Source organism: Bufo bufo, chromosome 5, assembly GCF_905171765.1.
Source record: "Bufo bufo chromosome 5, aBufBuf1.1, whole genome shotgun sequence".
NCBI lineage: Eukaryota > Metazoa > Chordata > Amphibia > Anura > Bufonidae > Bufo > Bufo bufo.
Window position 1 is genome coordinate 486,765,218 of NC_053393.1, and position 25,678 is coordinate 486,790,895.

At 42.6% G+C, this 25,678-nt stretch overlaps 1 protein-coding gene across 7 annotated transcripts in view; it reads right to left on the minus strand.

Moving 5' to 3' along the window:
- The window catches only part of DIP2C (disco interacting protein 2 homolog C), a 442,508-nt gene that overhangs the window by 33,859 nt on the left and 382,971 nt on the right, over window positions 1-25,678 (minus strand). For all 7 annotated transcript variants that reach the window (XM_040434209.1, XM_040434208.1, XM_040434211.1 and 4 more), the window contains one exon: window positions 23,910-24,080. In XM_040434209.1, coding sequence (XP_040290143.1) covers window positions 23,910-24,080 — 171 coding nt within the window. The remainder of the gene's footprint in view (window positions 1-23,909; window positions 24,081-25,678) is intronic.

Genomic DNA, 25,678 nt, shown 5'->3' on the forward strand with positions numbered 1-25,678 from the left:
AGATAATACAACCAGATCCATTCTGAACAGACGCAGACGGTTGTATTATTGACCGGATGCGTTTTTGCTGATCCCCTGCCGGATCCAACAAAAACGCAGATGTGAAAGTAGCCTAATACATAAATCTATCTATTGTCGGTCACCCAGCTTCCCCAGTAACCTACATAACTAAGAACTAGTAGCCAGAACAAAAAGAAAGAAAACAAGTCAAACGTGATTGCATCAAAAGATCAGTTGTAATGAAGCCAATGCTAGATTCGTAAAGGTGAAGTATAGCAACAGAATAAAACAAGATAAGAAATATCACGCCAGGCCTCCTGCACATGAACGTAGATCTCCCATTGCCGTATTGCGGACCGCATATGCGGATTCACAATACACGGGCACCGTTCCGTGTGCATTCTGCATCACGGATGTGGGACCCATTGACTTGAATGGGTCCGCAAATCTGGAACGGTGCGGAACGGAACCCTATGGAAGCACTACGGAGTGCTCCTGTGGGGTTTCGTTCCGTACTTCCGTTCCGCAAAAAGATAGAACTCTATCTTTTTACAGAACGGGCGGATTACAGACCCGGAGGCCGCACGAACGTCCCCAATGCACAGAACGGAACACATATACGTTCGCTTGCAGGAGGCCTTAGGCAGAAACTGAAAAAAGTAAAGGGAAAAGTGAAAATATACAGCCATGTTATAACTGAGATATTCAATTATTAAGAATTGCTTCAACATAAATGCCTTAACGAAATAACAGCACCATATCACTCAGCAGGGGGCAGCAAAACAAAGAAAAGGCTGAGTTTTTAGGGAAAACCAGTTTACAAATGCAGCCAGTAATGCACAACACAAACAAGGCAAGAACTAATTCAACCTTATGCTCAGGCACGGTTGTGATATAAGCGCATGATGCATTCATGATTGCTCGTGATCAATCACACTTTCTAGAAATTATAATCTGTAGTTGATTAGAAACTGGAGAACAGTAAATCCCAAAAATGGAGACTGATCAGTTCAGTAACGTGTTTGTGGTACCAGGTATCTCCTGTGTAGATGACACCAAAATGTCATGTGTCACACTTTATCTACATTCATGGCCCCTCCACCATGGCCCCTCCACACGTGGTTCTCGGGACCCTTGACTTCCCATCTTTTGGCAGCTGCAGATACTATTTTGCATCTATGACAATGGGTACGTTACATTATTACTGGAATTATCCACTTGTTCACTGTTCAGCCACCATGTAAGTTTTTACAGGCACCACATAATACCACATTACCCTTGCAACGGCTGAGCAGGTTGAGACTTAATGTGTATTTTTGACAAGGGATTGTGTTGATGATACAATTCCTTTAATTTAGCTGATCACCATTCATACTACTTAAATGTGGCTCTTAGGCCTCATGCACACGACCGTTGTGTGCATCCATGGCCGTTGTTCCGTTTTCCATGATTTTCTGCGGACCCATTGACTTTCAATGGGTCCGTTGAAAACTCGGAAAATGCACCGTTGTTCATCCGCGGCCGTGATCCGCGTTTCCTGTCCGTCCAAAAAATATGACCTGTCCTATTTTTTTGACGGACAACGGTTCACGGACCCATTCAAGTCAATGGGTCCGTGAAAAAACACGGATGCACACAAGATTGGCATCCGTGGCCGTAGGCTACTTTCACACAGACGGATCGCAGATCCGTCTGCATAAAAGCTTTTTCAGAGCTGAGTTTTCACTTCGTGAAAACGCAGATCCGACAGTATATTCTAACACAGAGACGTTCCCATAGTGATGGGGACGCTTCAAGTTAGAATATACTAAGAAATGTGTACATGACTGCCCCCTGCTGCCTGGCAGCACCCGATCTCTTACAGGGGGCTGTGATCCGCACAATTAACCCCTCAGGTGCCGCACCTAAGGGGTTAATTGTGCGTATCATAGCCCCCTGTAAGAGATCAGGTGCTGCCAGGCAGGAAGGGGCACCCCCCCTCCCTCCCCAGTTTTAAATTCATTGGTGGCCAGTGTGCCCCCCCTCCCTCCCCTGTATTACATTCATTGGTGGCCAGTGCGGCCCCCCCTCCCTCCCCTGTATTACTGTACATTCATTGGTGGCCAGTGGGCCCCCTCCCTCTCCTGTATTACAGTACATTCATGGGTGGCCAGTGGGCCCCCCCTCCCTCCCCTGTATTACTGTACATTCATTGTGTCAACGTCAAACGGATCCGTCCCCATTGACTTGCATTGTAAGTCAGGACGGATCCGTTTGGCTCAGCACGGCCAGGAGGACACCAAAACGACTTTTTCTTCATGTCCGTGGATCCTCCAAAAATCAAGGAAGACCCACGGAAGAAAAAACTGACACAGATCACGGACCCCGTTTTTGCGGACCTTAAAAAAAAACGGTCGTGTGCATGAGGCCTTAAAGGGCTTATCCCACAAAAAAATAATGTTAGCATAGCTCCACCTGCTGTTTCTATTGAACAACCTTTCAGTGTCCACCTCAGTAAATGTGCTGAAGTGGACACACATGCTCAGTTTTGCCTCTCTCTCCATGCTCCCTTAGGTAGGGAAGGATCGCTGGTGGGGTTAGTTGGCTGCTTCTAAAGCTTCAGTGTTTCTACTTCTCAGGAGAGATGCCGGGCAAATGACAGTGAGAGAATGTTACTATACTGTATTTGTCTGGCATCTCCTGAGCAAAGGTACTATTACACCAGCAGATGTCATACAGATCAAGATAAACAATCGAACATGTAACGACTCGTTAGCGCCGAAAATTTCGCTTATTATACACATCGATAATCGTTCGCTTTTAAATCGTTTATGGTTATTACATGTAAAGATTGTGGACAGATGCTTGGTCAAGAGGGTGGTCTTCAGGTGGAATGGTAGGTGTGATAGTGGATGACGTAGTGGTGATCGGTATATACCACCTGTTAACCACCTACTGTACAACCTACTATATGTCCCACCTACCATAATTTAGAAGTAGCGAAGATCTGTTCGCAGCGAAAATACCATGGTTCCTGTGTTCATTTAAAAATGGCGCACAAGGCTATATTCAATACCCATCCGGTCACGTATTTCTACTTCAAGGTAGCCAATGGCAAAGGCATGTATGAGATTGTTAACGCGTAGACGACTCTATTATACGAACGGATCCATTAACGAGGAGCGATCATTTTTTTGTATGCTGAAAGATCACAATGGATGAGAAACGAGCGATTTGTTGCTCATCTTTGAATCGTTTGTATTTATTACATCACACGATTCTTGTTCGATTTCGCTCACATGCACGAGAATCTGTACGATATTTGCTCCGTGTAATAGGGCTTTTAGACACAGAAAGGCTGTTCAATGGAAATATGAGATTAAACATTAAGTGTAAATACAAAAAATGGTAATAGTTTTGGCCTGCATTTATCCATAAACAATAATCTTCGTGAGATAACCCCTTTTAAGGAGTTGTGCAACTTTAAACTTTTTGTAACAGACCTCTCAGGGTGGCCAGACCCACGGTGATGATCATACTTACCTGGTCCCGGCTACTGGGTTCCCACTCCATCGCCACCTCGGTGGTCCTGGGTTCCTCGGAAGCACCACCCTGTTGACAGAGGTCACGTGACTGCTGCAGCGGTGATCTGTCAACCATGAAGCACATGACCCAGTGGTGTACCGAATGGGCGACAGGTTACCTCTGTGACCAGTGATTGGTTACAGCGGTCATTTGACCTCCACCAACAGGACATTGATTATGAGAGATCCAGGACCTGCAGAGTTGGCAGTGGAGCAATAGAGCTGAAATCCAGTGGCAGGGACTAGGTAGGTATGATCACCACCATGGGTCCCCCCCCACTCTGTGATGTCTGTTACAAAAACACTGAAGTTGCACAATCCCTTTAAACTAAAAATGGTCGACACTAATGATACCCAAACCACAACTAAGAGGCCAAAGGATTATGGCACAAAACCTGTGATGGTCAAAGAAGGGGAGCTATACATGGAGGTAATATTAAAGGCTTATATCAAAACAGGAGGAAAATCTCTGCAATGATAAAGATTATTCCTTTTTCCCCAAGGCAGAGGGAAGAACTGTAACTTACACTGTTCATCTACAGAATTTTGGGGCATCTAAACCCATTAAGTATCCAAAAAAAATCTGATAATGTTCCTGCCAATTATACAGTTCATCTGCAACCACAGGGGAACCATTTTAAATAAGTTTAATTGAAGCACCGATCCAGTATATCGGTAATTATACAATCATAATGAAGAGCACAGACACATGCAGAGATATTTTCTTGAGACTCTTAAAAAAAATAATATAAAGGCTGCACTACACCGTTTACCATGTCCCTGCCAAGAAGACAGACTACAATGTGAGAAACAAGATGGCTTCCACAAAGTAAGAAATAAAATGTGGACATTACTTTCTGTGTATCATCAAATTTAACTGTAAAAAAGCATTTTAATGTTTAGCTTCTGCGCAATTACCAAAGGCAAGTTAAAGGGATTTTTCGGGTTTAGAATACTGATGATCTATCCTCAGGATAGGACATCAATATCTGATCAGTGGGAGTCGGACACCTGGTACCTCCACCGTTCAGCTGTTTGAGGAGGCCACAGTGCTCCAGTAAGCACCATGGCCTCGTAGCTAACCAAGTACAGCGCCATACATTGTATAGTGGCTGTGCTTGGTATTGAAGCTCAGACCCATTCACATAAGCCAAGTGACCGTCAAATATGATGTCAATGGTCTCTGAATAGGCCGCCGTGCTCACATAACCTCTGTGGCCTCTTGAAACACCTTATTGGTGGGGGGTGCCAGGAGCTGAACTCCCCACGAATCAGATATTGATGACCTATCCTGAGTGTAGGTCATTAATATTCTACTGCTAGAAAACCACTTTAAAAATCATGGACAAAAAATGATTTTATACATAAAGCAGATTTAATTATAAATGCTAAAATGTCAAGCTGTGATGTTAGATCAGATAAAAGAAGTCGTCCTGTACCATCCTAACCTCCAAACAGTGTCGGTCTGGCTGGTTTATAGGGATTCTGTCATCAGATTTAACCCCTCTAACCTAAACATATGCTCATGTCCAGACTAATAAGAAGAATCCTAAGCTGGCCTTATTAAACCTCACTGTGGCTCTATTTGCCCAAAAAACTGGTTTTTATAACTTACTTACTTACTTAAGGTGCCCAAGGGGAGGTCCGTTAATACAGGGTGCCCGGCCGCACCCCTCGCCGTCCGGTGCCCAGCGCTGCCTTCCCTGTTTTCAGCGCCGCCTTCTACAGCTCAGCGCCGCCTCCGCAATCCTCCCCGTCCCTCTGCCAGATCCCGCGCCTGCGCACTAGGCTAGTGCCAATTCTATGGTGTCTCTACTCCATTTTGAGTTAAACATGGGCCACCACTCAAAATCAAATGCAGCTCACGAGGTACAAATGATTGGGACGTCTGGGATACCTTTCCCAACCAGTTTGTAACAAGGATCCCCACTTTGAGCCAAAGCTGAAAGCTGCTCTCACTTTGGCCGACTCGTGCAGCCATGCATTTCATGGACATTGGACGGCCATTCATCTAAACTACCAACGTGTAACACTACATATAGCCCTGCAACGTCTGCTGCAGGGGAAATCAATAGGTGACAGCAAATGTCCCCAGTCAGCTGTTTGCCGGTGATCACAGAGGTTCTCTCTTAATAGGGAGATTTAACACTTTGTGAAGTTAAGCAAGGATCGGAAACTGGAACATCAAAAATCATTCAAATTTATTAATAACTTATAGGGCAGCTTGGTTGCTCGGTGGTTAGCACTGGTGACTTGCAGCGCTGGGGTCCTGGGTTCAAATCCAAACAAGGACAACATCTGCATGGAGTTTTTATGTTCTCCTCATGTTTGCGTGGGTTTCCTCCTACACTCCAAAGATATACTGATAGGGAACTTAGATTGTGAGCCCAATTTGGGGACAGCTTGATGCTGATATCTGTAAAGCACTGTGGAATATGTCAGCGCTATATAACTGGATAAAATAAATAAAAATTAATACAAAAAGGGAATCGGTCACCATGAAATTTGTTGTTAAAACAGGCAAACTGCCCTGAAGGTCTTTTAATCCATATGCAAATGAGCAGCTAAGTGCATCGGGGCAGGCCCAAGCCACTCTATGCACTCTTGCTCTTCCTGCTTCCTCTGCCAATCCCACAGTCTTCTTCTTCCTACATAGTCATCTTGCCTGTCCCTGTTAATCAAGAAGGAGAATGAAGGGCTTGTAAAGGAAGGAGGGGCAAGGGTGCTGGGCGCTGGTCATCTAATGGCCCTATCTCTAAATTACTAAGAGGTCATAAACACTTATTTAAGTCACATTCCTATCAGTAAGATAAGTATTGAGCTATAATAAGTGTTTATATGGTCAGAGATTAGAGATAAGGAGCCCGTCAGCCCGGAGCAGAGAGAAAATTCAGATTCTGCTTGTAGACGATCTCAGCTATGTACAGAGAAAAGGGCTCCACATTTTTAATAAAGAGCAATTGAAAAAATTATTTTTAGCTCATAATGAGTACAATGCACTAATATAAAAATGCCCCCAAAGGTGTACATAGACTTTAATCTGTAGAATAGGCTATCTATTCTACAGGCTATCTCGGTACCCAAGTCGTTCAGCTGTTTATAGGAGCTGTGGCCCTAACCTTCACTGTTTACATACAAACACTGCAACCCCTTCAAACAGCTGATCAGCAGAGGGCAAACAGTTAGACCTCACCTAAATCTTATATTGATGGCCTATTCTTAAGATAACCCCTTTAAAAACTGTGTCCACCTATGCAACAATTTTTTATATTTGTTAAAATGCATTTAAGAGAAAAAAATTAAGCAATTTTGCAAACAGTATTAAAGGTCAATTTTTGTAATACTTATTAACAAATTATATGTGAATGTTCTATATAATTATTTTAAGATTGAAAAATGATATCCGGAAAACCATCTACCTGTTTTCCAAGTCATTCCATGTTTTTTACTTCCTATCTTGTCTCTTTAATTTCCTCTTTTTTTGCAGTCAATTTTGCTTAACCCCCTTAAGGACTCAGCCCTATTTCAACCTTAAAGACCCGGCCATTTTTTTGCAAATCTGACCAGTGTCACTTTAAGTGGTGATAACTTTAAAACGCTTTGACTTATCCAGGCCATTCTGAGATAGTTTTTTCGTCACATATTGTACTTCATGACACTGGTAAAATGAAGCAAAAAAAAAAAAAAAAATTATTTATAAAAAAAATACCAAATTTACCAAAAATTGGTAAAAAATTGCAAATTTCCAAGTTTCAATCTCTCTACTTCCATAATTCATAGTAATACCTCCAAAAATAGTTATTATTTTACATTCCCCATAAGTCTACTTCATGTTTGGATCATTTTGGGAATGATATTAAATTTTTTGGGGATGTTACAATGCTTAGAAGTTTAGAAGCAAATCTTGAAATTTTTCAGAAATTTTCAAAAACCCAATTTTTAGGGACCAGTTCAGGTCTGAAGTCACTTTGCGAGGCTTACATAATAGAAACCACCCAAAAATGACCCCATTCTATAAACTACACCCCTGAAGGTATTCAAAACAGATTTTTACAAACTTGTTACCCTTTAGGTGTTCCCACAAGAAATAATGGAAAATAGAGATACAATTTCCCAAATTTCTCTTTTTTTGGCAGATTTTCAATTTTAATAAATTTTTTCCAGTTACAAAGCAAGGGTTAACAGCCAAACCAAACTCAATATTTATGGCCCAGATTCTGTAGTTTACAGAAACACCCCATATGTGGTCGTAAACAGCTGTACGGGCACACGGCAGAGCGCAGAAGGAAAGGAATGCCATACGGTTTTTGGAAGGCAGATTTTGCTGGACTGTTTTTTTTTGACACTATGTCCCATTTGAAGCCCCCCTGATGCACTCCTAGAGTAGAAACTCCAAAAAAGTGGCCCCATTTTAGAAACTACGGGATAGGGTGGCAGTATTGTTGGTACTAATTTAGGGTACATATGATTTTTGGTTGCTCTATATTACACTTTTTGTGAGGCAAGGTAACAAGAAATAGCTGTTTTTTTTGTTATTTTTTGTTATTTACAACATTCATCTGACAGGTTAGATCATGTGATATTTTTATAGACCAGGTTGTCACGGATGCGGCGATACCTAATATGTATACTTTTTTTTTATTTATGTAAGTTTTACACAATAATATCATTTTTGAAACAAAAAAAAAAAATCATGATTTAGTGTCTCCATATTCTGAGAACCATAGTTTTTTCAGTTTTTGGGCGATTATCGTAGGTAGGGTCTTATTTTTTGCGGGATGAGATGACGGTTTGATTGGCACTAATTTGGGGTGCATATGACTTTTTGATCGCTTGCTATTACACTTTTTGTGATGTAAGGTGACAAAAAATGGTTTATTTAGCACAGTTTATATTTGAAATTTTTTACGGTGTTCATCTGAGGGGTTAGGTCATGTGATATTTTTATAGAGCCGGTCGATACGAACGTGGCGATACCAAATATGTATACTTTTTTTATTTATGTAAGTTTTACACAATAACAGCTTTTTTAAAACAAAAAAATTATGTTTTAGTGTCTCCATATTCTGAGCCATAGTTTTTGTATTTTTGGGGCGATTGTCTCAGGTAGGGGCTCATTTTTTTGCGGGATGAGGTGACGGTTAGATTGGTACTATTTTGGTGGGCAAACGCCTTTTTGATCGCTTGCTGTACGGACGTGGCAATACCCAATATGTATACTTTCCCCCCCCCCCCCCCACTATATTTTACAATTTCTTTTTAACTTTATTTGGGGAAAATGACGTTTTTGTTTATTTTTACTTGAAACTTAAAATTTTTTGGGGGAAAACTTTATTTTTTGTCCCACTTTGGGACTTTAACTTTTGGGGGTCTAATCCTTTACAATGCATTCCAATACTTCTGTATTGGAATGCATTGGCTGTATGAGTAATACTGTGTGTATTACTCATACAGCTTCCGGCCTGTATGAGTGGGGGCTGGATCTCACAGGCTTGTCACCGGAAGGCAGCGCGATGCCTTCCATGCCATCGGGTCCCCCCCCCCGCACATTTAGCCAAGGTGCCTGCTCAATGATTTGAGCAGGCACCGGGTTCCGATCACCGCCCGCCGGTGATCGGAACATAACATGACGTACTGGTACGTCATGGGTCCTTAAGGACTCGGGAAACATACCGTACCGGTACGTCCTAAGTCCTTAAGGGGTTAAAGGACATATGTCAGCAGATTTGTACCTATGAAACTGGCTGACCTGTTCTATGTGCACTTGGCAGCTGAAGGCATCAGTGTTGGTCCCATGTTCATATGTGCCCACACTGCTGAGAAAAATGTTTTAATATATGCAAATTAGCCTCCCGGAGAAATGGAGGTGTTGACGTTACACCTAAACGTTCAGCTCTCTCTGTTGCAGTGCCCTCTGCATTTTGATTCATAGGGCCAGGCAGTGAAAACATCATTATGTCTGGCCTTGTCAAAGTACATGAGGACGCGACAGTGCAGAGACCTGAACCTTTAGGTGTAACAGCACCGCCCCTGTTGCATCTAGAGGCTCATTTGCATACATTAAAACAACATGTTTCTAAGCAATGCGGGCACATATGAACATGGGACCAACACAAATGCAGAACATCATATGTTACACTAATCAATGCAATGGTCTTCTGTGGGCATCTTCATGTGGGCCTGTCAAGAGAACACTAGAGCCGTCATACAGTTATTGCAATTCTACACCTACTGTGATTATAAGGGTTACCCTTCAGATAACATCTTCCTCTCACAGCAGCAGTAGACAATGGATTACAAATCTATATAGAAGGTCATATCATTTGTGTTGACTGCTACAGAAGGACAAGTAAAAAAAATAAAAAATCTCTCTTTCTGATGGAAGCGTCCCTTTAATTAATAATATCCTATTTTGGGTCTACAGTTTCTATGCAGACATATGTTTCAATGGTAACAGACTACAAACAAACCCTGCGTAGTCTGATCCTGCAGACGTTTCTCTTCTTTCCTATCTGGTATACATATAGTGAGTAAGGCCGAGTTCACATCAGCGCTCAGCCTTTCCGTTCTTCTGCTCCGTTATATGAATAGAAGAATGGAAAGGACCGATTTCGCCACATAACTGAGCTGAACGGAGCCTACATGCGACTATAATAGGGTCCGTTAGGTTTGTGCTTGGAGGAAGATTTTTGAAGTGGAGTCAAAAGTTGTACATGCAGGACTTTATGTCTCCGCTTCAAAAATCTTCCTCTGAGCGGAAATCTAATAGACCCTATTATAGTCTATTGCGTCCGTAGGCTCTATTCGGCTCAGTTATGTGCCAAATCCGTCTTTTAACGGAGCAGAAGAATGGAAAGGCTGAACGCTGATGTGAACTCAGCCTTAGGCCTCTTGCACACGAACGTTGTGTGCCCGTGGCCGTATTGCGCGTGGTATTTCTGTCCGTGCCTCCGCACCGCAAAAAAAAATTGAACTTGTCCTATTTTTTTGCAGTGTGGACGGATCACGGACCCATTCAAGTTGAATGGGTCTCGATCCGTCCCGGCCGCCGCATGGACGTTGCCCGTGCATTGGGGACCGCAAATTGCGGTCCCCAATGCACAGAACGGATGCACAATGTTCATGTGCAAGAGGCCTTACTAAGACGTGATCTGATTACACAGGGTGTGTCTATAGTGTGTATCCATGGAGAAACATAGAGCTGCATAGGTGCTGTAGACACAAAATAGTAGAATATTATTAATTCAGACTATTTGTAAAGTTGCTTCATTAGTTATTTTAGATGCACAAATAAAACTAATTAGTTACAACAGTGAACATAAAAGAAAGCAATTTGAATCACGTAACAGTTCTACTTTCAAACCTCATATGACTTTTGTGGTAACTAGAGATGAGCAAATCGAATCCCAGGAAGTGAAATTCGATCCGAATTTCAGGATAAATTCGATTCGCCTAGAATTCCCTCGTGCTTCGTGTCAGCTAATCGATTTAACCTGAAATAGTATAAAAAACTAAAAAATTCTAACTTGCCTGCTCCATTTGCTCGCGACGGGCCGCCAGCCTCCATCTTGCTTGAAGATCTCGGCGGAAATCCGGTGTGGTGCGAGATTACATCATCACGCCGACGTCATACGTCACCACGCCAGCTGGCGTTATGACGTAATCTCGCGCCGCACAGGATTACCGCCGAGATCTTCAAGCAAGATGGCCGGCCCGTCGCAAGCAAATTGAGGCGGTAAGTTTTATTGAATTTTTTATTTTATTGTTAATTTTACACTCCGATGCCGTGATCATGTATGAACGAGGCATCTGAGGTGTACAATGACGGGGGCGGCGCTATCGCAGCTTCCTGTCATTGCACCCGCTACTTACAAAAAAAATGCGCTGTGTGACAAAATAATTCGTCACGAAGCGCATTTTTTGGTGAAATTCAGCGAATCAGTCGAATCGAACTTTTAAGAAATTCACTCATCTCTAGTGGTAACCTATATCAGTACAACACAGACATATATCTAGACTAATATATAAAATAAGTTATAGACACCTGTCACAAATGGGTCCCTTTAATCCATTAGTCCAGACTCATCCTATTCCCTATTATGATCTAGTAAAGGAAGCTTACAGATGGGTTTTTAGTGAACGTGAAAATCCCATACCTGCTCAGTCAGTTTCCCCAGCCTGTGCGGCTATATCAGCAGGGATTGCAAAGGGGGTGAGTGAAGGTACAGTAAGGAATAGGTGAAGAAAATTAAAGGAAGGAGGTAACACACAAAAGTCAAACAGATATAAGAACACAGGGATGTAAGGAAAATGCCAGAAGCAGGGAGTAAAAAGAAAAACAAAAAAACAAAAAAAACAAAATGTCAAATATAGAAGCTTTTTTTAAAATGAGACAAAAACAGTTACAAAATAAGAAAAGAAAAAAAAAAATCTGTTGAAAGTTTAAACAACCAAAAGATGAGATGTCTACAAGTTTAGTAGAGACAGTTATGAACAGTTGATGCCAAAGCAGCATTTAATGTCTGACACGTACCTGGGACACGGCAGCACAATGCTGGTGCGTACAAGCAGGACAATGGTAACATATGTGCATGGATTCAACTCAGACCAAGGCAACTGGTCTTAAAGGGGTTGTCCAGGACTAGAGAAACATGGCTGCTTTCTTCTAGCATCACGTTTGTCCGTGGGTTGTGTCTGGTATTGGAGTCTCCATTGAAGTGAATGGAGATGAGCTACAATGCCAAAAAATCTGTGGACAGGTGTAGAACTATTTAAAAAAAAAAAAAAAAAAAAGTGGCCATGATATTATAATCCTAGACAACCCCTTTAATAACGCCAAATGCGTTACAGATGTTTCCCCTACAACACATACAGCAAACTGTAGAAGCAGCAACAAGTTATGCAGGCTCTAGGATCCCAGCTGGTTACCCTGGTTAGTCAATGTCCACCCCACCGCCCGATAGGAGATCTATGGCCAGGAGTGAATATACTACCTACACAACTGCACAGGGGAAGGAGGCAAACAGGGTGGAAATGGGTCTTGCAATCAGTGTCAGAATTAAGAAGGGGAATAGTAACGCCAAGTTACCATTTCTCAGTGTTTGTTTATACTTTTTAAAGAGGAATAACAGAGGAATGGTACAAAGCAGAGTTTAATGAAAAAGCTAAGGCTACTTTCACACTCGCATTTGGGGCGGATCCGTTTGTATTATCTTTAACATAGTCAAGACGGATCCGTCTTGAACACCATTGAAAGTCAACGGAGGACGGATCAGTTTTCTATTGTGTCTGATTGTGTCAGTGAAAACTGATCCGTCCCCATTGACTTACATTGTAAGTCAGGACGGATCCGTTTGGATCAGTTTCGTCAGACGGACAGCATAACGCTGTAGGCTGAGTTTTGGTGTCCGCCTCCAGAGCGGAATGGAGACTGAACGGAGGCAAACTGACGCATTCTGAGCGGAACCTTTTCCATTCAGAATGCAATAGGGCAAAACTGATGCGTTTTGGACCGCTTCTGAGAGCCCTGAACGGATCTCGCAAATGGAAAGTCAAAACGCCAGTGTGAAAGTAGCCTAAGCTGAAATGTTATTTTATGGGGAATACAAGCATTTATAAAAAAAAAAAGACATGTCAGAAGAACTGACAGGTCCCCTTTAAACCCGGGCAGCGATTAGATGCCCCCTGACCACTAGTCGGTACATTCTGTACTATCACCAGTAAATCGCTCTCAGGAGCTGGTTGAGAAGGATCATGCAGTCAGCCTTCCGAAGTGATGGTATACTAATCTCACGGATCCCTCTTGGTCAATCACTTCAGAGCAATGCACTGATTACCATGCGGCATGCATACGTTTTTTAACCCCTCCGAAGCCGTTCATTTTTCACCTCAGTAACACAAATCCTAGAAGCCCCCCTGTGTATGTGTAATGGGCGCCCTGTGTGCGGTCATGCTCTATGAATACAAAATGTTCTGATTACTACAGACTTATTTCTTACACATTCATAATGCCTTAACAGAAATACATACAAAACACACATTAAAGGGGCTGCTTTACCGATGACCTATCCTTAGGACAAGTCATAACTATCAGATCGTTGGGGGTCCGATTGCCAGCACCCCCGCCGATCAGCAGCTTTCACCAGATTCATGGTCACTATACAGTGCATGGAGCTCGATCAGCAGTGATGCTGGGAGTCGGACCCCCACTGATCTGATATTGAGGATAGGTCACAGATAATTTAGTCCTGGTAAACCCCTTTAAATATACAGTTTTACAAAGTTTCACCTAGATTCTGCCACAAAACCAACTGCAGCAGAACCAATCACAACCTGGTATGTCCATTTAATGTATTTTCCTTGTAAACAGCGCCACTCTTGTTCATAGGCTTTGCCTGGTATTGCAGCTCAGCCCCTTTCATGTGAGAATTAGTGTTGAGCGAACTTGCGTTTTTAATTTCAGCGTACAAGCTTCGGGTTATCTAAGAAATCCATTATGGATCCCGCTACCACGGACTATAAGTTATGGTCCGTGGTAGCAGACTCCATAACGGAATTCTTAGATAACCCGAACCTTGTACGCCGAACTTAAAAACACAAGTTCACTCATCCCTAGTGAGAATCATTGCTAAAGTCACACTGCAATCTGACTGAAAAGGGAGCACTCACATGACGGTATTTTCGCATTTTCTGCGAATCACACGCAGACTCATTCATTTCTAAGGGGACACGAAAAATGCAGACCGCACATGGATGTCATCCCTATGTTGTCCGCATGCGTGCGGCTGTTCTGCAAATTACAGAACATGTCCTAATTTTGCCCGTTTCGTGGACAAGAATAGGCGGTTCTACAATAGGGGCCCACAGAAAGTGCAGGATGCACACAGCTGGTATCTGTGCGTCATAGGGTGGTGTGAATGCTCTCTTAGGCAGTGTGTCTACAGAAAGCAGAATGGCTGGTACACTGCTGGAAGCAGACACCAATGCCATCCATCTCAGACGACATTATTAGGGCTCATGCACATTACTGTATGTATTTTGCGGTCCGCAAAAAAAAACCAACTGGCTGACATCCGTGTGACATGCGTTTTTTTTGGCGGATCCATTGTAACAAGGTCTGTCCATGTGGACGTACAGACACGGAATGCACACGGAATGAGTCATTTCCGTTTTTTTTTTTCAAGCCACATTCAAATTGATGGTTCCATATACGGACCTCTACAAAAACGGAACAGAAACTGAGGGAACAATATGTTTTTTGTGCATGAGCCCTTAGTCCGATTAAAAAAAATAAATATATATATATTTTTAGGTGGATAACCTCTGTACTTGCATGTAAAGTGGGATTTGCCCTGAGGACTCCGTGTTAAGTGCGTGAGCGATAGTCACATGTATTACAAGCACAGGATTCTGCTACTCGTGAGATTTCATATAAATACAGATTCGCAAGCTAAAGATTGTCATCTACCAACCTCTCAGCCGATAATCTTAGAGATTTAAGTAAATAACATCAGGAAATGGCATTAGGTTCTTAAGCTCGGAAAGTGGAATACTAATGCTCATCTTGAAGAAGACTTGCACGGTACTCAGCTTAGAAATATTCTACCAAGTGTAAATATAGGGAGACCTGAAGAGAGAATTATGAATATGATAATCATAATCGTCACATAATCCACACATGGGCACCGACAGGCACACGTGTGGGCGGCATGGTATATATAGCGCAGGAGGAGCTGGGCAGGTTGAAAAGATTCCGTATAAAGGCCATGTCCGTAATAGGATCATCAGTGGTTTATCCGTGAAGATGCCCGTTAAGAATGCGCTTTTGGTCCGTGAGTCCCCCCCCCCCCCCTCTGTGTGTCATCCATATTTCATGGACACTGCTAGACTGAAAATAAATGTTCAGAGTATATTCTATCACAGATCCCTGAAAACCACAGACCAAACACGGATGGCACCCGTGTTGTGTCCGTAGTTTTCATGGACCCATAGACTATAATGTGTATGAGTGATCCGTAATCACAGACATAATAGGGCATGGAAAACAACTGATGTGTGAATACACACATTAAAGTCAATGGATACATGAGCGGTCCGTGGAGACCATGGATAGCATACGTCCATGACTCACTGAGACCTAACTTGCAGTTTATTCATTTACATCCCTGCTCTTTCCATGCTTAGGAGTCCAGTGGGTGGTACTAGTCAGTGACAGACCATTATACAGAGATAGCTGTCAATCACTGATAGGACCGCCCACTGGACTCCTACACCCAGAATGAACAAAGATTTAAATAAGTTAAATACAAGTTATACTAAATGTTTCCCAGCTGCCTGTGTATCGGACTGTAGAGAAGACATGTCCCCTTCAATGTCCTAAATTATGCTCTTTCTTGGAGAAGATTTGTGAGCGTACAAGATTAAAGGGGTTGTCTCACTTCAGTAAGTGGCATTTATAATGTAGAGAAAGTTAATACAAGGCACTTACTAATGTATTGTGATTATCCATATTGACTCCCTTGCTGGCTGGATTCATTTTTTCATCACATTATACACTGCTCGTTCCCAGGGGTTATTACCACCCTGCAATCCATCAGTGGTGGTCGTGCTTTCACACTACAGGAAAAAGGGCTACCCTCTCTGGTGCCTGAGGCGGGAGTATGCCTAGGCTGGTGCTTTTTCCTGAAGCGGGCAAGCACGACCACTGCTGCTGGATTGTAGGGTGGTTGTAACCCCTGGAAACTAGCAGGGTGTAATGTGATGGAAAAATGAATCCAGCCAGCAAAGGAGGCAATATGGACAATAACAATACATTAGTAAGATCCACGTATTAACCTTCCCTATGTGATAAATGCCATTTGCTGAAGTGAGAGAACCCCTTTAAGTCATCCTCTTCCAACACAAAGCAGCTGTTGATGGAGTTTAGTCAATGGAATCTGAAAACTGTGCTTTGCAGAACACACCAGTCATAAAATCAGAACCATCTATCAGTGAGAAGAATGGTACATTACATCCTGCTACGTCCAGACGGTGCGGCACAACGGCGGCAGTCAGGTTCCAGCAGAGACAGCAGGGTCTCCAATGTAAAGCCGCTCTCACACACTGGTTTCTAATATAATTTATGCTGGGATTTAGACTGACTACAGACATTTTCCAGAACAGCTATTTTATATTACGGGCCACATAAATCTAACCCAGTGTGTTTTCGTGGTGGGGGATGTTGGAAACTTTAACTGAACCCACTGAAATTAATGGATTTCGCGTTGCACTTCTGTTTAGAAACCCCCCCCCCCCTCCCCCCGTTAGGCTTAGGATATTCTAAAGGGATATAGCCGAATGTAAAATAACCAGTTAGTGGAAAACTGAAGGCATGAGAAGAGGACTCATGTCCTAGAGACCAATGGAAGCACATACAATCTTCACGACGGTTGGATAGAGAAGGATAGAGCCCTATAATGGGTCACACGTACTGTAGTTCCTCTGGCTCCATATTACAGACCTGTAGGCACTCTGTGTCCCACAATATGGTGCCCTTGTGAGCTGGAACAGTTTAACGGGTAGTAAACTGGCCTTTTAACCAGGGCCTATATTTTCCATGGGGGTCTCGCTAATAGAAACATAGAATGTGCCGGCAGATAAGAACCATTTGGCCCATCTAGTCTGCCCAATATACTGAATACTATGAATAGCCCTATCTTATATGAAGGATGGCCTTATGCCTATCCCATGCATGCTTAAACCCCTTCACTGTATTTGCAGCTACCACTTCTGCAGGAAGGCTATTCCATGCATCCACTACTCTCTCAGTAAAGTAATACTTCCTGATATTACTTTTAAACCTTTGCCCCTCTAATTTAAAACTATGTCCTATTGTATGGGAACCTAAATAGCAAACTAAAACCACTCAGGATTATTTTGTGCTGTATGTTGGTCTTATTTAGGATGTGAATGGTAGTATCATGTGGGCTTTATATGGCAGTATTATTTGGACACTGCACATTTTTGGTGTTATTATGTATATGGCTGTAATATTCTGCCACTATAATGCGGGTTTAAAGGGGTTGTGCTATCTCAGACAATGGGGGCATATCGCTAGGATATGCCACCATTGTCTGATTGGTGCGGGAAAGACAGGGATAATGGAAAAGCCAGTGGCGTGTGCCTGTACGTGAGGAGCGATATGAAGGCGAGTGTGAAGGAGGCAACTGTCAGTGATGATTATGTCGATTGGTTGAAACCTTATGGGTGGAATTACAAAGGGGAATAAATACAGAAAAAAATAATCCTTGGTGTGATCTATAGACCCCCTACCATCACAGAGGAGATAGAAGTTAAGCTGTCTAACCAAACAGGCTGATACATTAGTCAGAATGGGAAATGTTAACGTTCCCAGTTATTGACTTGGGTAATGGTTCTGGCTCAACTCTAAGGCCTCTTTCACACGGGCGTTGCGGAAAAATGTGCGGGTGCGTTGTGGGAACACCCGCGATTTTTCCGCGCGAGTGCAAAACATTGTAATGCGTTTTGCACTCGCGTGAGAAAAATCGTGCGTGTTTGGTACCCAAACCCGAACTTCTTCACAGAAGTTCGGGCTTGGGATCGGTGTTCTGTAAATAGTATTATTTTCCCTTATAACATGGTTATAAGGGAAAATAATAGCATTCTGAATACAGAATGCAAAGTAAAATAGCACTGGAGGGGTTAAAAAAAATTAAAAAATAATTTAACTCACCCTAATCCACTTGCTCGCGTAGCCCGGCATCTCCTTGTGTCTCCTTTGTTGAAAGACCTGTGGTGAGCATTAATTATAGTTCAAGGACCTGTGATGACGTCACTCCGGTCATCACATGGTACGTCACATGATCTTTTACCATGGTGATTCACTATGGTAAAAGATCATGTGACGTACCATGTGATGACCGGAGTGACGTCATCACAGGTCCTTGAACTATAATTAATGCTCACCACAGGTCTTTCAACAAAGGAGACACAAGGAGATGCCGGGCTACGCGAGCAAGTGGATTAAGGTGAGTTAAATTATTTTTTAATTTTTTTTAACCCCTCCAGTGCTATTTTACTTTGCATTCTGTATTCAGAATGCTATTATTTTCCCTTATAACCATGTTATAAGGGAAAATAATAATGATCGGGTCTCCATCCCGATCGTCTCCTAGCAACCGTGCGTGAAAATCGCACCGCATCCGCACTTGCTTGCGGATGCTTGCGATTTTCACGCAACCCCATTAACTTCTATGGGGCCTGCGTAGCGTGAAAAACGCAGAATATAGAACATGCTGCGATTTTCACGCAACGCATAAGTGATGCGTGAAAATCACCGCTCATGTGAACAGCCCCATAGAAATGAATGGGTCGGTATTCAGTGCGGGTGCAATGCGTTCACCTCCCGCATCGCATCCGCGCGGAATACTCGCTCGTGTGAAAGGGGCCTAAAGGGGAGAAAATCCGTCAACTTGCTGCAGGACCACATAATGGTCCAGTTTGTAGAAGCTCCCACTAGGGGCAATGCGGTGATGGATCTGGTAATTTATCACAATGTGGAGCTTGTTGGGAATGTTACTGTTTGTAAAACACTAGGTAATAGTGACTACAATATCATTATATTCCCCCTAAACCGTAAAAAACAAACACTTAAGGCCTCATGCACACGGCCGTTGTTTGGGTCCGCATCCTAGCCGCCGTTTTTGCGGCTCGGATGCGGACCCATTGACTTCAATGGGGCCGCAAAAGATGCGGACAGCACTCCAAAAAAATATAGCATGTCCTATTCTTGTCCGTTTTGCGGACAAGAATAGGCATGTCTACAATGGGCCGCCCGTTCCTTTCCGCAAATTGCGGAAGGCACACGGACGGCTTCCGTTTTTTGCGGATCCGCGGTTTGCGGACTGCAAAAAATGGCACGGTCGTGTGCATGTAGCCTAACACTGGCTGACCTGTTACATGTGCGCTTGGCAGCTGGAGGCATCTGTGTTGGTCCCATGTACATATGTGCCGGCATTGCTGAGAAAAATTATGTTTTATTATATGCAAATGAGCAACGGGCGTTACCCTTACACCTAGAGGCTCTGCGCTCTCTGCACCTGGCACAACCTCTGCACTTTGATTGACAGAGCAGGCAGTAAAAACATCATCAGACCTGGCCCTGTCAAGGCGCAGACGGCGTGGTAGATGCAGAGAGAGCCGAGCCTCTAAATGTAAGGGCAATGCCCCCATTGATCCTAGGAGAGGCCCAAAGCAAAAGTTTGGGCACTCTGCATGGTTAGTACCTAGCAGCACCCCCTTTGGCAAGTATCACAGATTGTAAACATTTTTGTAGCCAGCCATGAATCCTTTTTTAGGGATTTTCATCCATTCTTCCTTGCAAAAGTCTTCCAGTTTTGTGAGATTTCTGCTCTTTTGAGGGTTAACCACAGATTTTCAGTCACGCTCATAGTGTACCGTGAGGGCCAAGGTAAAACCTTCAGCTTGCGCCTTTTGAGGCAGTTTTGAGTCGCCACTTCCTCAGTTTTAAATGTAATTAAGAAATGGCAGTTATCAAGAACAGTGGAGGTCAAGAGAAGGTATGGAAAACTAAGAATATTTTTAGAGACAGCTGCTCATAGGATTGCTAGAAAGGCAAATTAGAACCCCCGCTTGACTGCAAAAGATCTTCAGGAAGATTTAGCAGACTCTGGAGTTGTCATACACCTGCACAAATATGGCCTTTATAGAAAGAGTCATCAGAAGAAAATGTCTCCTGCGTCCTCACCAAAAAATTGTGCATCAGAAGTTTGCAAAAGAACATCTAAACAATTCTGATGCATTTTGGAAACAAGTCCTGTGGACCGATGAGGTTAAAATAGAACTCTTTGTCCACAATGAGCAAAGGTATGTTTGGAGAAAAAAAGGGAACAGAATTTCATGAAAAGAACACCTCTCCAACCATTAAGCATGGGGTGAATCAATCATGCTTTGGGGTAGTGTAGCAGCTAATGACACAGGGAACATTTCACAAGTAGAAAGAAGAATGGATTGAATAAAATTTAGGAAAATTCTGGAAGCAAAACTGTAAAGAAGTTGAAGTTGAAAGGTTGAAAATGGATAATGTTCCTAAACACACCTCAAAATCCACAACACTACCTCAAAAGACACAAGCTGAAGGTTTTACCATGGCCCTTACAGTCCCCTGATCTGAAAACCATTGAAAATCTGTGGATAGACCTCAAAAGAGCAGTGCATGCAAGAGAGCCCAGAAATCTCACAGAACTAAAAAACTTTTGCAAGGAAATGTGAAACCCAAAACTACCTCAAAAGGTGCAAGCTGAGGGTTTTACCTTGGTCCTCACAGTCCACTGATCTGAGCATCACTGAAAATCTGTGGTTAACCCTCAAAAGAGCAGTGCATGCAAGACGGCCCAGGACTCTCATAGAAGACTTTTGCAAGGAAGAATGGATGAAAATCCCTCAAACAAGAATTGAAAGACTCTTGGCTGGCTACAAAAAGCGTTTACAAGCTGTGATACTTGCCAAAGCGGGTGCTACTAGGTACCAACCATGCAGGGTTTCCAAACTTTTGATTCGGCCCTTTTCTTTTTTGGTATTTTGAAAATGTAAAAGATGAAAATAAAATTATTTTTTTGCTTAAAATACAGAGGAAATGTGTCATCTTTAACTTTATGTCTTTTGGAGATCATTTCATCTTCAACTTGCTTAACTGTTCACAGTAAGGCTTCGTTCACATCACAGTTCAGCCTTTTCATTCTCCTGCTCCATTTTGGAGCCAAATGGATCCTAAGGACCCCATAGACTATAATGGGGTCCCGTAAGGTTTCCGCTCAGAGGAAGATTTTTGAAGCGGAGACAAAAGTCCTGCATGCACAACTTTTGACTCTGCTCAAAAATCATGTTCTGAGCAGAAACCTAAGGGACCTTATTATAGTCTATGGGGTCCTTAGGATCCATTCGGCTCAGTTATGTGCTGAATCCGTCCTTTCTGTTCTCCTGCTCCTAAACGGAGCAGGAGAGCGGAAAGGCTGAATGGTGATGTGAACGAAGCCTAACAGTAATTTTGACGAGGGGTGCCCAAACTTTTGCATGCCACTGTAGCTGTATTTATAACAAAACATTGCAGATAAAAAAGTGGATGTTTTGGAGAAGTATCCACTAGTAAAATGGTAAAAGTAGTAGAAGACTAAGACACCTGAATGGGACGGCAGTCATGACATCTGCAGCTCGATCGATCCCTAAAATTACGTTGTACGTTAGGTCACCCATTCCCCATTTTATAAAAGGTGGCATGTGAAGACAGAAAAACTAGTCTCTTCCTTTCACAGGGTAAGCACTTTACTCCAGACAGGTAAAAGTAAAATACATCTGTGGAAACGGATACTGTAATATTATATAAGCAAGATGTCTGAAGCCAGAACAAGACAGATGGCGAGCCCTAACCAGTGTAATAAACAGCTTGTGACATAGAAATGCTCCCAATATCCTAAGCCCTGGAGTACATAATGACAGCATCGTCTACAAAGAGCCCGCACGTTTCACGGCCATGTCAGCACCATAAGGGATGGGAACTTACAACAGCTGCACTAAGCATAGATCTAAAAACACCCCGCAGAGTCATTTCCAGGGCTACTGCAGGTACATGAAAGAGGACCCAACACTTCATTATGGAGGAGGACAGATTTCAGCCATCATTAGAATAGCTGGACATTAATTAACCTACTGCAGATCTGGATGATGTCGAAAAGCCAGGATTTTACCACAAATGTTAACAGCAATGTTACTGTTTATGAATGAGGGGAACACTGTCAAACATATTTTTGGGGACCTTTTCTTATAATTTGACAGTATTTTCAAGGATGGTTCTAACTGGTCAGCAGTTGATCGCTTCAATGACCAAGTTTTGGTGATTTTCCATCCATCCTCTCAGACAATAGATTGGCTTACGTCAGAACATAAAATCCTTTCTCGGCAGAAGTGATATTTTGAACCATTTTCTTCTATTTTTTGGAAATAATTTTTTTTTTTTATTATAACGTGACGTCTGATTGATATTGTTCTTGGTTTAGCTCCACTTATGTTAGGTCATTTTTGGACTATGTTTTAACATGAACACACACTGGGATGTTCACGTTAATAAGCCGCTCCATTTCTAGTGCTAAGACCTCAGGTTGAAGATATTTAACAGTATGAGCCACTGGGCACTTATAGTGATATCGGACTGTGCAGAGACCTCAGCGGCTCTGTTGCTTCATCTTTCTTAGTGATTTTGTAGATTACGTAGAACATGTAATTTTTGCACTGGTCTCAGTAGTCTACATTAAAAAAATTAACCAAAATGTCATTAAAGTGGGAGGTGCAGATTAGGAAGGTTACAGAAAGAGTGCAGCATGAATTGTAAGGCAAAGGATCTAAGTGTGGCAAGATTACGGAAGTGTGTGGCGCTGCTCATATCAGTGGGACTAAAAGAGCGTATCAATCAGGTTTACTGAAGTAGGAACAACGCATTTTGTGGGCGAACAAGGTTTCCTTGAATTGAACCTGACGAAGGGGACCTTTCGGCCCCAAAACGCATTGTTCCTATATCAATAAAACTGGTTTATACACTCTTCTTGTGCCACTGTTAAGAGCAGAGCTGCTGCACTTTCATCATCTTGCTACTTCCATTATCAGGCCCAACCTTGGGACTGAAGCCAGCGAGCACAGCAGCCTGTAGTGGACACTTCTTAATGCCTTCGAGAGCGTTGTACCTCTTTCACAACTCACTAGGGTGAGCACCCATTTAGCATCTGATGCCCTGCTTCTTTGCAGTCCTACCCATTGCACTCTTTCTTTGTTTTTTGCAAGAACCTAAAGGTGCCTGTTTGCAAATTCAGGTGATGCCATTGATTTTGGAGGGACTGGCTGACCATACCTCCATGGGGTCGCTGGAAAGAAGGAGCAGGCATAGTGAAATTCAATATGCCCAATACTTGGTGATAAGCTACCACCGATGGTTTGAGATTGAAGCTTACTCCTGTCTCTCCATTCCACATAACCAGATTAGAGCAGTTTTAACATTGTAGACACTACCATCAGGAGGTAAAAACAGTACACATACAGTTCAGGTGCTCATGGAATATATATTTTTGAAAAAGGAAATTCCTAATCATAGATGCCCAGTAATAAGGACAGCAGTGGCAGCTTGAGTTTGTGCGATATCCCTAATCAAATGTACTGGAAGGTGAAGATAATCATAGAGACTTGGTAAGTAACATCTTGTGCTTAACTAAAAGGAAGGCTAAAAAAAAAAAACTAGATATTGTGTCAGATCACAGCGTTCAATAACAATAATATATACTTTACCTGTAAACATATGGCTAGGTTAACACGGCAGCCAAATGATGTGCTTACGGCCCTTGGGTGCAGACCAAGGTCTTTAAATAATTTGGAGAATGATTGTGTTAGAGAGATACGAGGGCGCTCCTCAGCCACTACCACGCATGTTCGTACTCTAGAGAGGTCCAAGCCCCTTGCCTGAAAACCAAAATGACAAATGATTAACGTATGCTTCCGCAAATACATAGAACAAGAAGGAGACTGGAAATCTTCTGGGCGACCCTTCATGTCTAGGGACAGTTTTTCTTAGAGAAGGGAAGCAGTGTGCCATGTTCACATGATCTCTTTAAATTGCCTGGAATCCTAGATGATAAAGCAAGCCTTCTTATGGTATGGGTTTACTACCACTTGCCAAAAGTCTCATTTAGAGACATATATTCCAAAAATGATGCCAGCACTGATAAACGCCCTGCTTAAAGTTTAAAGGGGTATTCCTGGTTTGTATCAATAGCTTTCAAACTAATTAGATGTGGGGAGGTTTAAAGGGAACCTGTCACCTGTACTGAGGGCAGCATAGTGTAGTAACAGACCCGCTGATTTCAGCTGTCTCTTCTAAGATGGCAGTCAGTACTTTTACGGTACTGACATGCTGAACTCCGCAGCGCTACGTGGCAGATCAAATCAGTAAAAGTGTTCTGAGCTTCTGGGTATCGTCCTTGAAAGATATAATACTGCAAGTTATATATACTAGATTACTGTGGATAGGTGCTTGCTACAGGGATTTTTCTGGCTTTTATAATTGAAGTTGAGAAGAAATTTGTCCACCAATAGGGGGCAACTGGCAACAACGTTATATGGGCTTTTCGTCTTTCTCTGGATCAACATTATAGGATTATCAGTTGAACTTGATGGACTTGTGTCATTTTAACCTATATTACTAATTATATGGAAGGCGATCAGGAGACAGTTAGGACTTTGAAGGTGTCCACCTCTGCCAGGCTTTGTTCACACTGCACACCTGCATTTATTCATTCTCTAAGAATTAGTATACAAGGATGACCCCACGAATACAGGACTCTTACATCAGATGGTCTCTTCAGAAGGCTTCTCAAGGATTTTAAAGATCAGAATTGAAAGATTTAAAAAGGTAAACCAGGGGTCAACATAACTTGTTCACATCTATACACGACTATTAAAGAGGAAACTGAAGAATTGAGCCAACTGGACCCAGGTCTGCTCGGTATAATAAAACGTGGGAATGATCTGGCTTAGCGAATAACCAGAAATCAGACAAAAACGGAGAAACACTTCATAAAAACGAAAGGTTGCAGGAACATAAAAACAACGTGGTGCTTAATCCCCCCACTAGGACTGCCAAATAAGTGATGTGGACTGGCAGTGCTACAGAATAACATATCTGTGGTGGATCGGGAGCTCTGCCGCTCCTTTCATTGAAATACTTATTATTCATGTAAGACTGATCCTAATGAGTTATACAGACATTCCCACAGCAGTTATGGAGGTGTGCAGCTACCTCCCAATTCTCTTCACTGCTGGATACATGAAAACAGCTTCCAGAAATCATTGAGATTAAAGTTTTTTTTTTGGGTGTTTAAAACTGAAGACCTATCCTTAGGACAGATCATCAATATTTGATAAGTGGGGTCCGACACCTGACACCCCGGCTGATCAGCTATCTAAGAAGGCTGTGGAGCTCTGGTGAGCATTGCGTCCTCCTCGCAGCTCACCAAGCACAACGCCGTACATTGTATAGAGGCTGTGCTTCGTGCTGCAGC